Source organism: Mercenaria mercenaria, chromosome 14 (genome assembly GCF_021730395.1).
Source record: "Mercenaria mercenaria strain notata chromosome 14, MADL_Memer_1, whole genome shotgun sequence".
In the NCBI taxonomy this organism is placed as follows: domain Eukaryota; kingdom Metazoa; phylum Mollusca; class Bivalvia; order Venerida; family Veneridae; genus Mercenaria; species Mercenaria mercenaria.
Window position 1 is genome coordinate 3,202,659 of NC_069374.1, and position 17,089 is coordinate 3,219,747.

Consider the following 17,089-nt stretch of genomic DNA (forward strand, 5'->3'; position numbering starts at 1 on the left):
TGTGATGCGGAGGGGCTGGTAAGGGACTCCGTGATATGTAGCTCTTAAAATCCCTTCTCGGGACGGACTGGTTTAATTATTGGTTGTACTTAATCATTGCGTCAAGTTTTGCGCTTTGCCTTCCATTTTTCTTTGTTTTATTGTCAACACCGTTACGTTGTACGTGTAAGGGATTCGCATGAAGGAGGGTAGGGATAATTTTGTTTAAACAGTTTTGCAATATAGAAACACAGTAACTCAGGGGTTAAAGAATAAAATTTAATAATCTCTCTTTCGAGAAACTAAGTCTTGACACAAAAATGGCCCAAATTGACCATCTGATGAAACGTGTCAAATAAAGCAGTATAGCCTTTATAATATTCGCTCGTTCTTTTGAGGGGTAATATTGCGCTATATTACATTATTCCTTATACAATCACCGCTTAATAATGCGTTCCTTTGACAAATCTACAGTTCAACATTAAACTATGCTGGGTTAAAGTCAAACAAATAAAAAATATTGGAAAAATATATACAACATTATCTTCGAAGGACCAAGGGCAAGAAATAACTTCCAAGCGAACTTCAGTACCAATATATTAGGGACTGAACGAAATACCATGATTACGCTAACCATTCGGGAAGTTGAAAAAAACTCCCATTAATCTCATTTGAAAGGTTTTCGTCATCGTTTAGGCTAAAGGCGACAGATATTCAGTTTCCAATTAAGTTTGTGGTGATGATCTTTCACAGAGCAGTTCGTAGCTGCTGGCTGAACTCTCGTGGAAGTTTCATTACAATACGTGCTAATTTAACAATGACAGAGTAAACAGAAGATTTATCATTTTGGGTTTAAATCTGAATTTCATACTTATAAGATTTTAGATGTTATTACTATTTATTTTGTCAAATTTGCTTTCAGGTAGATACGAATGTATTCCAACACATTTAAATCAACTCACAGATAAACCTATGCAGGCAAGCGTTTCTTTAAACAAACTGCACGTTAATTTTTATTATATAATCCATTCCTAGTTATAGAATATTGTTTAAACTGTTTTTTTTTTCTTTTGCAGTTGTTTCAGATCTATTAGGACAACACGCACTTAGCAGCAGCTCCAGCTCAGATATCTTGCATAAAAACTAAGGGTCAAAGAGGACCACTGACGCAGCACCTTATTCACTAAAACGGTGCTATTTAAAAGAAACTTTGAAAATCTCCTTTGGAAGCAAAGGACGCAACCAGGCAAAGCAATAGCAGACTCGGTTTGATTGAGTCTGTTCATGAGAGGTAATGGAATGAACACACCCTTCTTTATGCCCCGTCCCTCCCCCCTAGCGTCAGCTGAAGAGGGATTTTATTTTAGTAGAAATGAATGCCCTCCGAAAGGACCAGAAAGTTACATTGACATAAAATTTGTACATAAGTCAATGTTAAATTTCTAAACTATAAATGCAGCGTGTATTAATTACTGACCATAGAAAATCACAAGCCTCACATATGATAAGATTTTACTGTAACACTATACAAATGACGGCACTATCTTACGTAATTGTGTTTTTTTCTTGCATATTTTCTGCAAGTTTTGCAAAAATCAAAGATGATAATTATTCCAAAATACTTGACCGGATAGAATCGTTGGAGCGAGAACAAAGGTTTGAAAAACAGCAGTTTCTCAGATTGTGAATTATTTTTAACGACAACATAATATTCCGTACCTTTTAACCAAGTACTATTTCCATTGCATTTTTTTTTGTCATTTAAAGTCTATCAAAAGTATCATACAGAACAAGAACTTCTAGTTTTTGCTACACCAATAATAAGTTTCTTATAGACTACAGGGGGAGTGGATGTGGGGGGAGGGGGGGGGGGGGGAGAGTTGGGCCAGCATTTGTTTCAGTATACCGATTGCTTGTACAGATATAATTTCTAGTGATGTTTTATGCAGAATCGCTGTGTTACTGCTTCAGGTATATAACAGGTCTATCTAAAATAACTATTCGCTATTTATAAATATTGGACAAAAACAATCTTTGAATGCAATGCGGACAAAATCCTCCTGGACAAAATCCCCACTGCTCAATTTGGTCAAGGCGCACTTGTCCTCTTACCACTGTCAGATATATATTTATCATTTCACCCTTTTCATGTACAAAAAATAACTGATTCAGAATTGAAACGCTGTGAAGCAGCATACATGAAGTGCTATAGCTTTTACATATTATATCTTTAAAGTATATGATTTGAAGAGTATCTGCTAACTGAGATTATTATTTCTTTTTTTTTTGTCAGAACGAGCTGGAGTATCGTTTTCCGTTTACCTGGATCATGACCTTGACCTAGGAACACATCAAACCATTAAGTTCAATCAGGTAACAAATTAAAAAAGTCAGATATGTTCTAAGATTTTATAAATACAAAGACAATACATAACCGTAAGACTGAAAATAGACTTTTTGTAAAAGATACATGCCCTTAATAATATTGGCCCATTAACTAATAGAAGTCATGTGTCGACCTCAGGTTATTTTGTGAAAACTAACAGCCGTAAGCCTTCTACAGTTATAGACCAAAACAGTGTAATGATTCAAAGAATATTGACCAATCATCAACTGACGACCGCGCAATCGTAACAAGTTTAAAATACATAGACTTTGCATTGGTACTTTATGGAAATCGTTTCCATTCTCGGGGCCAAGTGTAACCTTGACCCGAAGACAAGAGTTGACTGAAAGCAGATACTCATCTCCTGAAGATGAATGGTCATATACATAAATACAAAGACTCAGGTTTGAAAATCATTTCTCAAAAGACATAAAAAACAAATGGTTAAATAAATTGCTAGGGTTGGTAAATGCTATTTTCCATACCAAATAAACACTAAGGCTCTATTTACAATAAAATAAAAATTTAGTTCCAGTGAATATAACTTGTACTTAACTTGTAGGTTATCATAAATGATGGCAACGGGTACAATATTTACACAGGTGTGTTCACTTGTCCCGAATCAGGTGTGTATATGTTTTCTTTCTTTATCGGCGGGAGAAGCGAAACATCTACTCCTACAGGCGAGTATGCACAACTAATGGTAAACGACCAACACGTCATTGATGCTGTTGTTGATACATTTCATTCTTCGCAAGACCTTCAGGTGAGTTTGTGCGATAAAATCAAACAGGGCCGTCAAATATTTCATTTCTGTTGACTCTGACACATTTTAATGAAGTTACAAAAATCATTTAAGACTAGAGAACGTAACAAAGACAAAAATAGTTCATGGTATGACTTAGAAATAAAATCATTGGTTGGTATTTGATCATGTGTAATGCACAGTTAATATCTGATACCTATAATTGCCTATTTACACGGTACCAAAATGCGTTAGCACCACTTAATGGAGTTTTACAACCCTTTATGAAATGCTATACGCTAAAGCCTTACATTTTAACCTGCATTTGTTCTCTAAAGGGACCTGTTTTTATTGGTAGTCTTAAAATGTAACAAGTTTTACATTTATGGAAATTGAAAGACCTTTTCAGGAAGGTATAGGATTATATACATTCTAAATATTATACCAAAATACAGCTCACTAAAGACCTCAGCAAATATATATATATATATATATATATATATATATATATATATATATATATATATATATATATATATACATTGTATAAAACGTTAAACGCTAACATGTGATACTTCCTATTAAGTTAAAGAGAATATTTGGTTACTGTCTTTCTGCTGAGGGGGATAGTCTTTTCTTCGAAGATCTGCGGAAAGATAGTAACTTACTAATCTGTTTTTGCTGCAACCAACCCACCATTTTAAAGAATGATATTTAATGCGGATTGATTTTCGGTACAGAAATAATCCATTCACAAATTATTAATCTGTTAACTCCTCCACTTATATTAAGCTTCAGTCAAACACGATTGCTAAGCTCTCTGTGGTTTAAATCATGTATGTTAACCGCGCATTCATGTACAAAACAAGTAATGAAGTTTCGACAAAATACAGCCGAACACGTCTCAAATGTCCACAATCTCTACCATAAACGATTGGAATTCAGTGACGAACGGCTTAGGCCTAACAATTGGGAAAAATACCTGCCTAAAACAGTTTAAAAGCCTCACTTTCTAGCTTGGAGAAGATTGACGATTCACGAAAAGCCAACTTTGATAAAGTCAAGGTCGATTTACTCGTACCGTATTGAGGTGGAATGGATTAAAATTGATTTTTTTTTTACATTTTACCCTGGTAGTTGTAGTGGGTGCATGATTTATTAGCTTTATCTCTGCATATTACACAGTGTGTGTATTATGTCATTGAGTTTTACCTTACCAAAGGCGAAAACGTTCCATTCATACGGATATTTCATTTATAGGGGGCGAATTAATTTACCTTCATTATGTAATATTTTCTAATACTAGTATCTGAAAGGATAACAGAGAGCTGTATGACATAATCATTTACAGAATCACGTAGAAATTATAGCATTCTATGTATTTTGGACAGCTGTACATATTTATATGCTAAACATGTTATTACTGTTCTGCTGAAATGTTAGGACTATTACGGGAGCGATTGTTCACTGGTTGACTGTAGGCAGATCATATTAGGAGAATCTGAACCGTATTGTTAACTCTGGGGCTAATCATCCAAAAAACCGTGACCCGATTTTCAATGACAATTTATAGGATGAATTGGTATGAAATCTAGTTATGCATATCGTTAGCACGTCAAGCTCGGAATATATTTGTTAAGCTACACCAATTTTAAGTGTTTTACTGATAAAAGATTTTTCACTGCAATATGACTAACTATACATGAAATCTACGTTGAAATTCCTGTCATCCCTTTCTCTCATGAACTCATTCTCAGATTATTTCTTTATAGGGAGGAAACACAGTCATCAAACGATTAAAGCAAGGCGATGCTGTATGGATTGGTTCTTTGGCTGGACATGTCGAAGGGCGACCAGGCTTAAGAATTTCAACTTTCTCTGATGTTTATTTGTATCCATAATTTTTATTTACAATAAAATAAATAAGTGTTTATCATCTGATGTGTTCGGTATAGAACTATACGTTTTGAAAACATGTTTTGTTATTTTCTATTGTAAGTTCAAAGGTATCGACATTCTTTTTAAAATTCAAAAATTTTGCTTAAGTATAAATTAAAGTTATCCTACACCAACTGTAGAAATGTAACCATATTCACAATACAAAAGTTACCGTATGAGCAACCAAAAATTAACGTATGAGCAATACAAAAGTTACCGTATGAGCAACACAAAAGTTACCGTATGAGCAACACAAAAGTTACTGTATGAGCAACACAAAAGTTAACGTATGAGCAATACAAAAGTTACCGTATGAGCAACACAAAAGTTACCGTATGAGCAACACAAAAGTTACCGTATGAGCAACACAAAAGTTACCGTATGAGCAACCAAAAGTTACCGTATGAGCAACCAAAAGTTACCGTATGAGCAATACAAAAGTTACCGTATGATCAACACAAAAGTTACCGTATGAACAACACAAAAGTTACCGTATGAGCAATACAAAAGTTACTGTATGAGCAACACAAAAGTTACCATATGAGCAATACAAAAGTTACCGTATGAGCAACCAAAAGTTACCGTATGAGCAACCAAAAGTTACCGTATGAGCAATACAAAAGTTACCGTATGAGCAACACAAAAGTTACCGTATGAACAACACAAAAGTTACCGTATGAGCAACACAAAAGTTACCGTATGAGCAATACAAAAGTTACCGTATGAGCAACACAAAAGTTACCGTATGAACAACACAAAAGTTACCGTATGAGCAACCAAAAGTTACCGTATGAGCAACCAAAAGTTACCGTATGAGCAACACAAAAGTTACCGTATGAGCAACACAAAAGTTACCGTATGAGCAATACAAAAGTTACCGTATGAGCAACCAAAAGTTACCGTATGAGCAATACAAAAGTTACCGTATGAGCAACCAAAAGTTACCGTATGAGCAACCAAAAGTTACCGTATGAGCAACACAAAAGTTACCGTATGAACAACACAAAAGTTACCGTATGAGCAACCCAAAGTTACCGTATGAGCAACCAAAAGTTACCGTATGAGCAACACAAAAGTTACCGTATGAGCAACACAAAAGTTACCGTATGAGCAATACAAAAGTTACTTTATGAGCAACCAAAATTTACCGTATGAGCAACCAAAAGTTACCGTATGAGCAACCAAAAGTTACCGTATGAGCAACACAAAAGTTACCGTATGAGCAACACAAAAGTTACGTATGAACAACACAAAAGTTACCGTATGAGCAACACAAAAGTTACTGTATGGACAACACAAAAGTTACCGTATGAGCAATACAAAAGTTACTTTATGAGCAACACAAAAGTTACCGTATGAACAACACAAAAGTTACCGTATGAGCAACCAAAAGTTACCGTATGAGCAACCAAAAGTTACCGTATGAGCAACACAAAAGTTACCGTATGAGCAACACAAAAGTTACCGTATGAGCAATACAAAAGTTACTGTATGAGCAACCAAAAGTTACCGTATGAGCAACACAAAAGTTACCGTATGAGCAACAAAAAGTTACTGTATGGACAACACAAAAGTTACCTTATGAGCAATACAAAAGTTACCATATGAGCAACCAAAAGTTACTGTATGGACAACACAAAAGTTACCGTATGAGCAATACAAAAGTTACTGTATGAGCAACACAAAAGTTACCGTATGAACAACACAAAACTTACCGTATGAGCAACCAAAAGTTACCGTATGAGCAACACAAAAGTTACCGTATGAGCAACACAAAAGTTACCGTATGAGCAATACAAAAGTTACTGTATGAGCAACCAAAAGTTACCGTATGAGCAACCAAAAGTTACCGTATGAGCAACACAAAAGTTACCGTATGAGCAACACAAAAGTTACGTATGAACAACACAAAAGTTAGCGTATGAGCAACACAAAAGTTACCGTATGAGCAATACAAAAGTTACCGTATGAGCAACACAAAAGTTACCGTATGAGCAACACAAAAGTTACGTATGAACAACACAAAAGTTAGCGTATGAGCAACACAAAAGTTACCGTATGAGCAATACAAAAGTTACCGTATGAACAACACAAAAGTTACCGTATGAGCAACACAAAAGTTAACGTATGAGCAATACAAAAGTTACCGTAAGAGCAACACAAAAGTTACCGTATGAGCAACACAAAAGTTACCGTATGAGCAATACAAAAGTTACTGTATGAGCAACCAAAAGTTACCGTATGAGCAACCAAAAGTTACCGTATGAGCAACACAAAAGTTACCGTATGAGCAACACAAAAGTTACCGTATGAGCAATACAAAAGTTACCGTGTGAGCAACCAAAAGTTACCGTATGAGCAACCAAAAGTTACCGTATGAGCAACACAAAAGTTACCGTATGAGCAACACAAAAGTTACCGTATGAGCAACCAAAAGTTACCGTATGAGCAACACAAAAGTTACCGTATGAGCAATACAAAAGTTACTGTATGAGCAACCAAAAGTTACCGTATGAGCAACCAAAAGTTACCGTATGAGCAACACAAAAGTTACCGTATGAGAAACACAAAAGTTACGTATGAGCAACACAAAAGTTACCGTATGAGCAACACAAAAGTTACCGTATGAGCAACACAAAAGTTACCGTATGAACAACACAAAAGTTACCGTATGAGCAACACAAAAGTTACCGTATGAGCAACAAAAAGTTAACGTATGAGCAATACAAAAGTTACCGTATGAGCAACACAAAAGTTACCGTATGAGCAACACAAAAGTTACCGTATGAGCAATACAAAAGTTACTGTATGAGCAACCAAAAGTTACCGTATGAGCAACCAAAAGTTACCGTATGAGCAACACAAAAGTTACCGTATGAGCAATACAAAAGTTACCGTATGAGCAACCAAAAGTTACCGTATTAGCAACCAAAAGTTACCGTATGAGAAACACAAAAGTTACCGTATGAGCAATACAAAAGTTACCGTATGAGCAACCAAAAGTTACCGTATGAGCAACCAAAAGTTACCGTATGAGCTACCAAAAGTTACCGTATGAGCAACACAAAAGTTACCATATGAGCAACACAAAAGTTACCGTATGAGCAACACAAAAGTTACCGTATGAGCAATACAAAAGTTACTGTATGAGCAACCAAAAGTTACCGTATGAGCAACCAAAAGTTACCGTATGAGCAATACAAAAGTTACCGTATGAGCAACCAAAAGTTACCGTATGAGCAACCAAAAGTTACCGTATGAGCAACCAAATGTTACCGTATGAGCAACCAAAAGTTACCGTATGAACAACCAAAAGTTACCGTATGAGCAACCAAAAGTTACTGTATGAGCAACCAAAAGTTACCGTAAGAGCAACCAAAAGTTACCGTATGAGCTTCCAAAAGTTACCGTATGAGCAATACAAAAGTTACCGTATGAGCAACCAAAAGTTACCGTATGAACAACCAAAAGTTACCGTATGAGCAACCAAAAGTTACCGTATGAACAACACAAAAGTTACCGTATGAGCAACCAAAAGTTACCGTATGAACAACACAAAAGTTACCGTATGAGCAACACAAAAGTTACTGTATGAGCAATGCAAAAGTTACTGTATGAACAACACAAAAGTTACCGTATGAGCAATACAAAAGTTACTGTTTGAGCAATACAAAAGTTACTGTATGAGCAACACAAAAGTTACCGTATGAGCAACACAAAAGTTACTGTATGAGCAATACAAAAGTTACTGTATGAGCAACACAAAAGTTACTGTATGAGCAACACAAAAGTTACCGTATGAGCAATACAAAAGTTACCGTATGAGCAATACAAAAGTTACCGTATGAGCAATACAAAAGTTACCTAATGAGCAACACAAAAGTTACTGTATGAGCAATGCAAAAGTTACTGTATGAGCAAAACAAAAGTTACTGTATGAGCAACACAAATGTTACCGTATGAACAACACAAAAGTTGCCGTATGAACAAAACAATACAACAGTTACCGTATGAGCAATACAAACGTTACCGTATGAGCAACACAAATGTTACCGTATGAACAACACAAAAGTTGCCGTTTGAACAACACAATACAACAGTTATCGTATGAACAACACAAAAGTTACCGTATGAGCAATGCAAAAGTTACTGTATGAACAACACAAAACTTACCGTATGAGCAAGACAAAAGTTACTGTATGAGCAATGAAAAAGTTACTGTATGAACAACACAAAAATTACCGTATGAGCAACACAAAAGTTACTGTATGAGCAATACAAAAGTTACCGTATGAGCAATACAAAAGTTACTGTATGAGCAATACAAAAGTTACCTAATGAGCAACACAAAAGTTACTGTATCAGCAATGCAAAAGTTACTGTATGAGCAACACAAAAGTTACCGTATGAGCAACACAAATGTTACCGTATGAACAACACAAATGTTACCGTATGAACAGCACAAAAGTTGACGTATGAACAACACAATACAACAGTTACCGTATGAGCAATACAAACGTTACCGTATGAGCAATACAAACGTTACCGTATAAGCAATACAAACGTTACTGTATGGACAACACAAAAGTTACCGTATGAGCAACACAAAAGTTACTGTATGGACAACACAAAAGTTACTGTATGAGCAACACAAAAGTTACCGTATGAGCTACACAAAAGTTACCGTATGAGCAACACAAATGTTACCGTATGAACAACACAAAAGTTGCCGTATGAACAACACAATACAACAGTTATCGTATGAACAACACAAAAGTTACCGTATGCGCAATGCAAAAGTTACTGTATGAACAACACAAAAGTTACCGTATGAGCAACACAAAAGTTACTGTATGAGCTATGCAAAAGTTACTGTATGAACAACACAAAAGTTACCGTATGAGCAACACAAAAGTTACTGTATGAGCAATACAAAAGTTACCGTATGAGCAATACAAAAGTTACTGTATGAGCAATACAAAAGTTACCTAATGAGCAACACAAAAGTTACTGTATGAGCAATGCAAAAGTTACTGTATGAGCAACACAAAAGTTACCGTATGAGCAACACAAATGTTACCGTATGAACAACACAAAAGTTGCCGTATGAACAACACAATACAACAGTTACCGTATGAGCAACACAAAAGTTACTGTATGAGCAATACAAAAGTTACTGTATGAGCAACACAAAAGTTACCGTATGAGCAACACAAAAGTTACCGTATGAGCAATACAAACGTTACCGTATGAGCAATACAAAAGTTACTGTATGGACAACACAAAAGTTACCGTATGAGCAACACAAAAGTTACCGTATGAGCAATACAAAAGTTACCGTATAAGCAATACAAACGTTACTGTATGGACAACACAAAAGTTACAATATGAGCAACACAAAAGTTACTGTATGAGCAATACAAAAGTTACTGTATGAGCAACACAAAAGTTACCGTATGAGCAACACAAAAGTTACCGTATGAGCAATACAAACGTTACCGTATGAGCAATACAAAAGTTACTGTATGGACAACACAAAAGTTACCGTATGAGCAACACAAAAGTTACCGTATGAGCAATACAAACGTTACCGTATAAGCAATACAAACGTTACAGTATGGACAACACAAAAGTTACCGTATGAGCAACACAAAAGTTACTGTATGAGCAATACAAAAGTTACTGTATGAGCAAAATAAAAGTTACCGTATGAGCAACACAAAAGTTACCGTATGAGCAATACAAACGTTACCGTATGAGCAATACAAAAGTTACTGTATGGACAACACAAAAGTTACCGTATGAGCAACACAAAAGTTACCGTATGAGCAATACAAACGTTACCGTATAAGCAATACAAACGTTACTGTATGGACAACACAAAAGTTACCGTATGAGCAATACAAACGTTACCGTATGAGCAATACAAAAGTTACTGTATGGACAACACAAAAGTTACCGTATGAGCAACACAAAAGTTACCGTATGAGCAATACAAACGTTACCGTATAAGCAATACAAACGTTACTGTATGGACAACACAAAAGTTACCGTATGAGCAACACAAAAGTTACGGTATGAGCAACACAAAAGTTACCGTATGAGCAATACAAAAGTTACCGTATGAGCAACACAAAAGTTACGGTATGAGCAACACAAAAGTTACCGTATGAGCAATACAAAAGTTACCGTATGAGCAACACAAAAGTTACCGTATGAGCAATACAAAAGTTACCGTATGAGCAATACAATACAACAGTTACCGTATGAGCAACACAAAAGTTACCGTATGAGCAACACAAAAGTTACCGTATGAGCAACACAAAAGTTACCGTATGAGCAACACAAAAGTTACCGTATGAGCAATACAAACGTTACCGTATAAGCAATACAAAAGTTACCGTATGAGCAATACAAAAGTTACCGTATGAGCAATACAAAAGTTACCGTATGAGCAACACAAAAGTTACCGTATGAGCAATACAAACGTTACCGTATAAGCAATACAAACGTTACTGTATGGACAACACAAAAGTTACCGTATGAGCAACACAGAAGTTACCGTATGAGCAACACAAAAGTTACTGTATGGACAACACAAAAGTTACCGTATGGACAACACAAAAGTTACCGTATGGACAACACAAAAGTTGCCGTATGAGCAATACAAACGTTACCGTATGAGCAATACAAACGTTACTGTATGGACAACACAAAAGTTACCGTATGGACAACACAAATGTTACCGTATGAGCAACACAAATGTTACCGTATGAACAACACAAAAGTTGCCGTATGAACAACACAATACAACAGTTACCGTATGAGCAATACAAACGTTACCGTATGAGCAACACAAATGTTACCGTATGAACAACACAAAAGTTGCCGTATGAACAACACAATACAACAGTTATCGTATGAACAACACAAAAGTTACCGTATGAGCAATGCAAAAGTTACTGTATGAACAACACAAAAGTTACCGTATGAGCAACACAAAAGTTACTGTATGAGCAATGAAAAAGTTACTGTATGAACAACACAAAAGTTACCGTATGAGCAACACAAAAGTTACCGTATGAGCAACACAAAAGTTACTGTATGAGCAATACAAAAGTTACTGTATGAGCAACACAAAAGTTACTGTATGAGCAAACACAAAGTACCGTTTTGAGCAATACAAAAGTTACCGTATGAGCAATACAAAAGTTACTGTATGAGCAATACAAAAGTTACCTAATGAGCAACACAAAAGTTACTGTATGAGCAATGCAAAAGTTACTGTATGAGCAAAACAAAAGTTACTGTATGAGCAACACAAATGTTACCGTATGAACAACACAAAAGTTGCCGTATGAACAAAACAATACAACAGTTACCGTATGAGCAATACAAACGTTACCGTATGAGCAACACAAATGTTACCGTATGAACAACACAAAAGTTGCCGTATGAACAACACAATACAAAAGTTATCGTATGAACAACACAAAAGTTACCGTATGAGCAATGCAAAAGTTACTGTATGAACAACACAAAACTTACCGTATGAGCAAGACAAAAGTTACTGTATGAGCAATGAAAAAGTTACTGTATGAACAACACAAAAATTACCGTATGAACAACACAAAAGTTACTGTATGAGCAATACAAAAGTTACCGTATGAGCAATACAAAAGTTACTGTATGAGCAACACAAACGTTACTGTATGAGCAATGCAAAAGTTACTGTATGAGCAACACAAAAGTTACCGTATGAGCAACACAAATGTTACCGTATGAACAACACAAATGTTACCGTATGAACAGCACAAAAGTTGCCGTATGAACAACACAATACAACAGTTACCGTATGAGCAATACAAACGTTACCGTATGAGCAATACAAACGTTACCGTATAAGCAATACAAACGTTACTGTATGGACAACACAAAAGTTACCGTATGAGCAACACAAAAGTTACTGTATGGACAACACAAAAGTTACTGTATGAGCAACACAAAAGTTACCGTATGAGCTACACAAAAGTTACCGTATGAGCAACACAAATGTTACCGTATGAACAACACAAAAGTTGCCGTATGAACAACACAATACAACAGTTATCGTATGAACAACACAAAAGTTACCGTATGCGCAATGCAAAAGTTACTGTATGAACAACACAAAAGTTACCGTATGAGCAACACAAAAGTTACTGTATGAGCTATGCAAAAGTTACTGTATGAACAACACAAAAGTTACCGTATGAGCAACACAAAAGTTACTGTATGAGCAATACAAATGTTACCGTATGAGCAATACAAAAGTTACTGTATGAGCAATACAAAAGTTACCTAATGAGCAACACAAAAGTTACTGTATGAGCAATGCAAAAGTTACTGTATGAGCAACACAAAAGTTACCGTATGAGCAACACAAATGTTACCGTATGAACAACACAAAAGTTGCCGTATGAACAACACAATACAACAGTTACCGTATGAGCAACACAAAAGTTACTGTATGAGCAATACAAAAGTTACTGTATGAGCAACACAAAAGTTACCGTATGAGCAACACAAAAGTTACCGTATGAGCAATACAAACGTTACCGTATGAGCAATACAAAAGTTTCTGTATGGACAACACAAAAGTTACCGTATGAGCAACACAAAAGTTACCGTTTGAGCAATACAAAAGTTACCGTATAAGCAATACAAACGTTACTGTATGGACAACACAAAAGTTACCGTGTGAGCAACACAAAAGTTACGTATGAGCAATACAAAAGTTACTGTATGACAACACAAAAAATTACCGTATGAGCAACACAAAAGTTACCGTATGAGCAATACAAAAAGTTACCGTATGAGCAATACAAAAGTTACAGTAGGACAACACAAAAGTTACCGTATGAGCAACAAAATAAACAGTTACCGTATGAGCAATACAACGTTCCCGAGAGCAATACAAAATTTTCGTATGGAAAAACACAAAATTACTGTATGACAATACAAACGTTACTGTATGGACAACAAAAAATTTTGCGTTGAAATAAAAAAGTTACTGTATGAGCAAACATAAAACATTTACCGTAGAGCAATAAAAAACGTTCCCTATGAGCAATACAAAAAGTTCTGTATGGACAACAAAAAAGTTACCGTATGAGCAATACAAACGTTACTGTATGGACAAAAAAAAAGTTCCCGATGAACAAACAAAAGTTACTGTATGGACAACAAAAAAAGTTACCGTATGACAATAAAAAAGTTCCCGTATGAGCAACACAAAGTTACCGATGAACAACACAAAAGTTACTGTATGAGCAATACAAAAGTTCGTATGGAAAACACAACAGTTACCGTTGGCAATAAAAAACGTTACTATGAGCAACCCAAAAAAGTTACGTATGGAAACAAAAAAATTTTTCCGTATGAACAAAAAAAAAAGTTACTTATGGACAACACAAAGTTGCCGTATAAAACCCAAAAAAGTTACTGTATGGCACAAATACAACAGTTACCGTTGAGCAATACAAACGTTCCCGATGAAAATTACAAAAGTTTTTTGGGACAACACAAAAGTTCCCCGTATGGAAATACAAATTTATGAGGACAACACAAAAGTTACCATGAACAACACAAAAGTTACTGTATGGACAACACGGGGGTTACCGTATGAAAACAAAATTTTCCCATCAGTCATGAAAAAATTTTAAAACAAAATCAATGCAAATTTTAAATTTTCAATAAATTTTACCGTATTAGCAATACAAAAAAATACCTTAAAAGGAATTACTGTTCAAAATTTGGAGTAATATATATTATGCTGTAGCGAAAAAGTACTTTTATAAAACATTGGGATCCATCATTTTGAAAGGAAGAAAAACATGGCAGAAAACGAATGGCGGATGTTTAGCTACATTTGTAACAAAGTTATCAAAACACATTAATTTTTGCTGTTCAATACGCCTTAATCAGATCAGGGCAAACTACATTATAAGTTTTTTGGACATTTGTGATTCTCTCTCTCTCCCTCTCTCTCTCTCTCTCTCTCCTCTTTTGTGTGGGGAGGGGTGGGGGAGTCTATTAAATGCACACTGACACACTGTAGGTAAAAGGTGGCTTTCAGCTTTCCCCCCGTGCATTATCTCTCCGGGCGAAAGCAAGCTGGTGACTTCCCCACTAAAATTTAACGTCCCGTTGAGGCTCGAACGCGTATGGGAGGGGCGAGTGATTCAGCCGAGGGAACGGAGATCCCTATTGTATGTTACTCTTTTATCTGAGTGAAATGGAAAGTGCATTTAAAGAAGAAGTTATCCACTTTTTCCACTGATGTACCAATATAACAAAGTTTTTTAAAAGGGTTTTTTGCTGAAAATTTTATTGAGGAAAAAAGAACAATTACCAACAAGTAAAGGAACAATTGATAAGGGCATTTTTAGAGTGCAAAGACAAGTGACTATACAACTTTAAAGATATACTACGCGAATATTTCAGAAAACTTTGTCATTTTTTTTTAACCAAAAAATGTTTTTTAACTTTTTGTTTTTTAACTGTACAAAAAAAAAAAAAAAATATTTATGTGTATTAAAAGTATAGTAATTTGTTTCTCGGTAAACTGGTTAACACTTTAACAAATGTAAAAACTAATGACTGTTTACTAGTATAATTTTGCCATCTATACGCAATGAACTCTACATAACCCAAAATTAGATTTTTTTTGTATAGAGCGCAAAAATGACGATTTTCGATATTTAAAGTTAAAATAGAATTTAACAAAGTATTATAGACCTTGAGCTGACAATTGACCCTGCTCACCCCAGGGGGAATTTTAAAACACTATGATTTTCTTAAAACCTTATGGTAGTTGGCTTTTCACAGACAAAAGTTTGCAAGTTTCCGTTGGGGCTTTAACGAGTTACGGAGATTTAAAATACGTTACCATGCAAATTTTCATTTAATTCCCCCATTTAGTTAATTTAATATTATAAACATGCCTGTTGTACAATTAATTTTAATAAACAAGACGCTTGGGTATGTTTATGTTATTTAAAATAGAAATTATCATATGTTCATATCATTTTAAGGTGAATAGATGTTATGTATTATCCGTATTACGTTACTTCTTTTAAAATTACTAGAACATAGAAATATATCAACATGATGATTTTTTAAAATTGTAAAATTTACTGATAATGGCCAATACACAGTTCAGTAATTAAATTTATATATAATATAAACTGTCCCTAGGTTAACTTATTCAATATGTCACATATGATACGTTACCTTTCCGAAATATGGGGTTAAAGAAAAAATATTTAAATTTTGTTATTCCCTATATGGCCAGTATTTTAAAAATAATATACATTGGACTATAAATAAAACATCACCAGACTGAACAACATTATCAAATAAATGTATATAGATTTTATAATTCTTTTGAAATATTATTTTAAAATGTATATTAAGAATATATAGCTCTTTGGAATGTACCAGTATGACTGCATATCTTTAATTATCATTATTTATAATTAAATAACTAGACTCCGCAATGCGAAAAATATAAGTTCCCTTTAAGGTAGGGCCCTCTGACGACTTAGTGTGACATTGAGCTTGAAGTGAAAAATGGTATTCACTATACACTCTTATTAGGGGTGGAACAGGTTTTCTAACGCTAAAAGGCAGATGGCCTTAGATTTCGGTTGTTGATGAAAAAATACAACTGCATTCAATGAGTTTGGTCTAGAGGAGATATTCCTCGTAAACGATTGATCCTCCTAGCCGTGTGATGTCGATCCTCCTCGCTGATTTGATGTTTTTTCCTGTGACCTCTGACGTGCCCTTGGTTACCATTAACAGCATTCTCACTACACCCCCCCAGCCTGTTTTTAAAGTGGGTCATAAGGGCTTGGGAGGCCACAAATGGATTCCTTGCGGAATCAGACATAACAGGGATACCCTGCAGGAAAATTTAAACATGGGGTTTTGCTAATAACAATCATACGTCTAATGCGAAGCAGACCACAAGTACTTCCTTCTTAAAACAGACGAGT

General features: G+C 35.1%; 1 protein-coding gene across 1 annotated transcript; it reads left to right on the top strand.

Moving 5' to 3' along the window:
* The first annotated feature begins 178 nt into the window (after nucleotides 1-178).
* On the top strand, nucleotides 179-5,046 carry LOC123526170 (complement C1q-like protein 4). Its single transcript, XM_053523988.1, has 6 exons — nucleotides 179-188; nucleotides 902-957; nucleotides 1,929-1,950; nucleotides 2,273-2,352; nucleotides 2,928-3,131; nucleotides 4,883-5,046. Exons 1-6 carry the CDS (start codon nucleotides 179-181, stop codon nucleotides 5,009-5,011), a joined length of 501 nt encoding a protein of 166 aa, XP_053379963.1. The 3' UTR covers nucleotides 5,012-5,046.
* The last annotated feature ends 12,043 nt before the right edge of the window (nucleotides 5,047-17,089 follow it).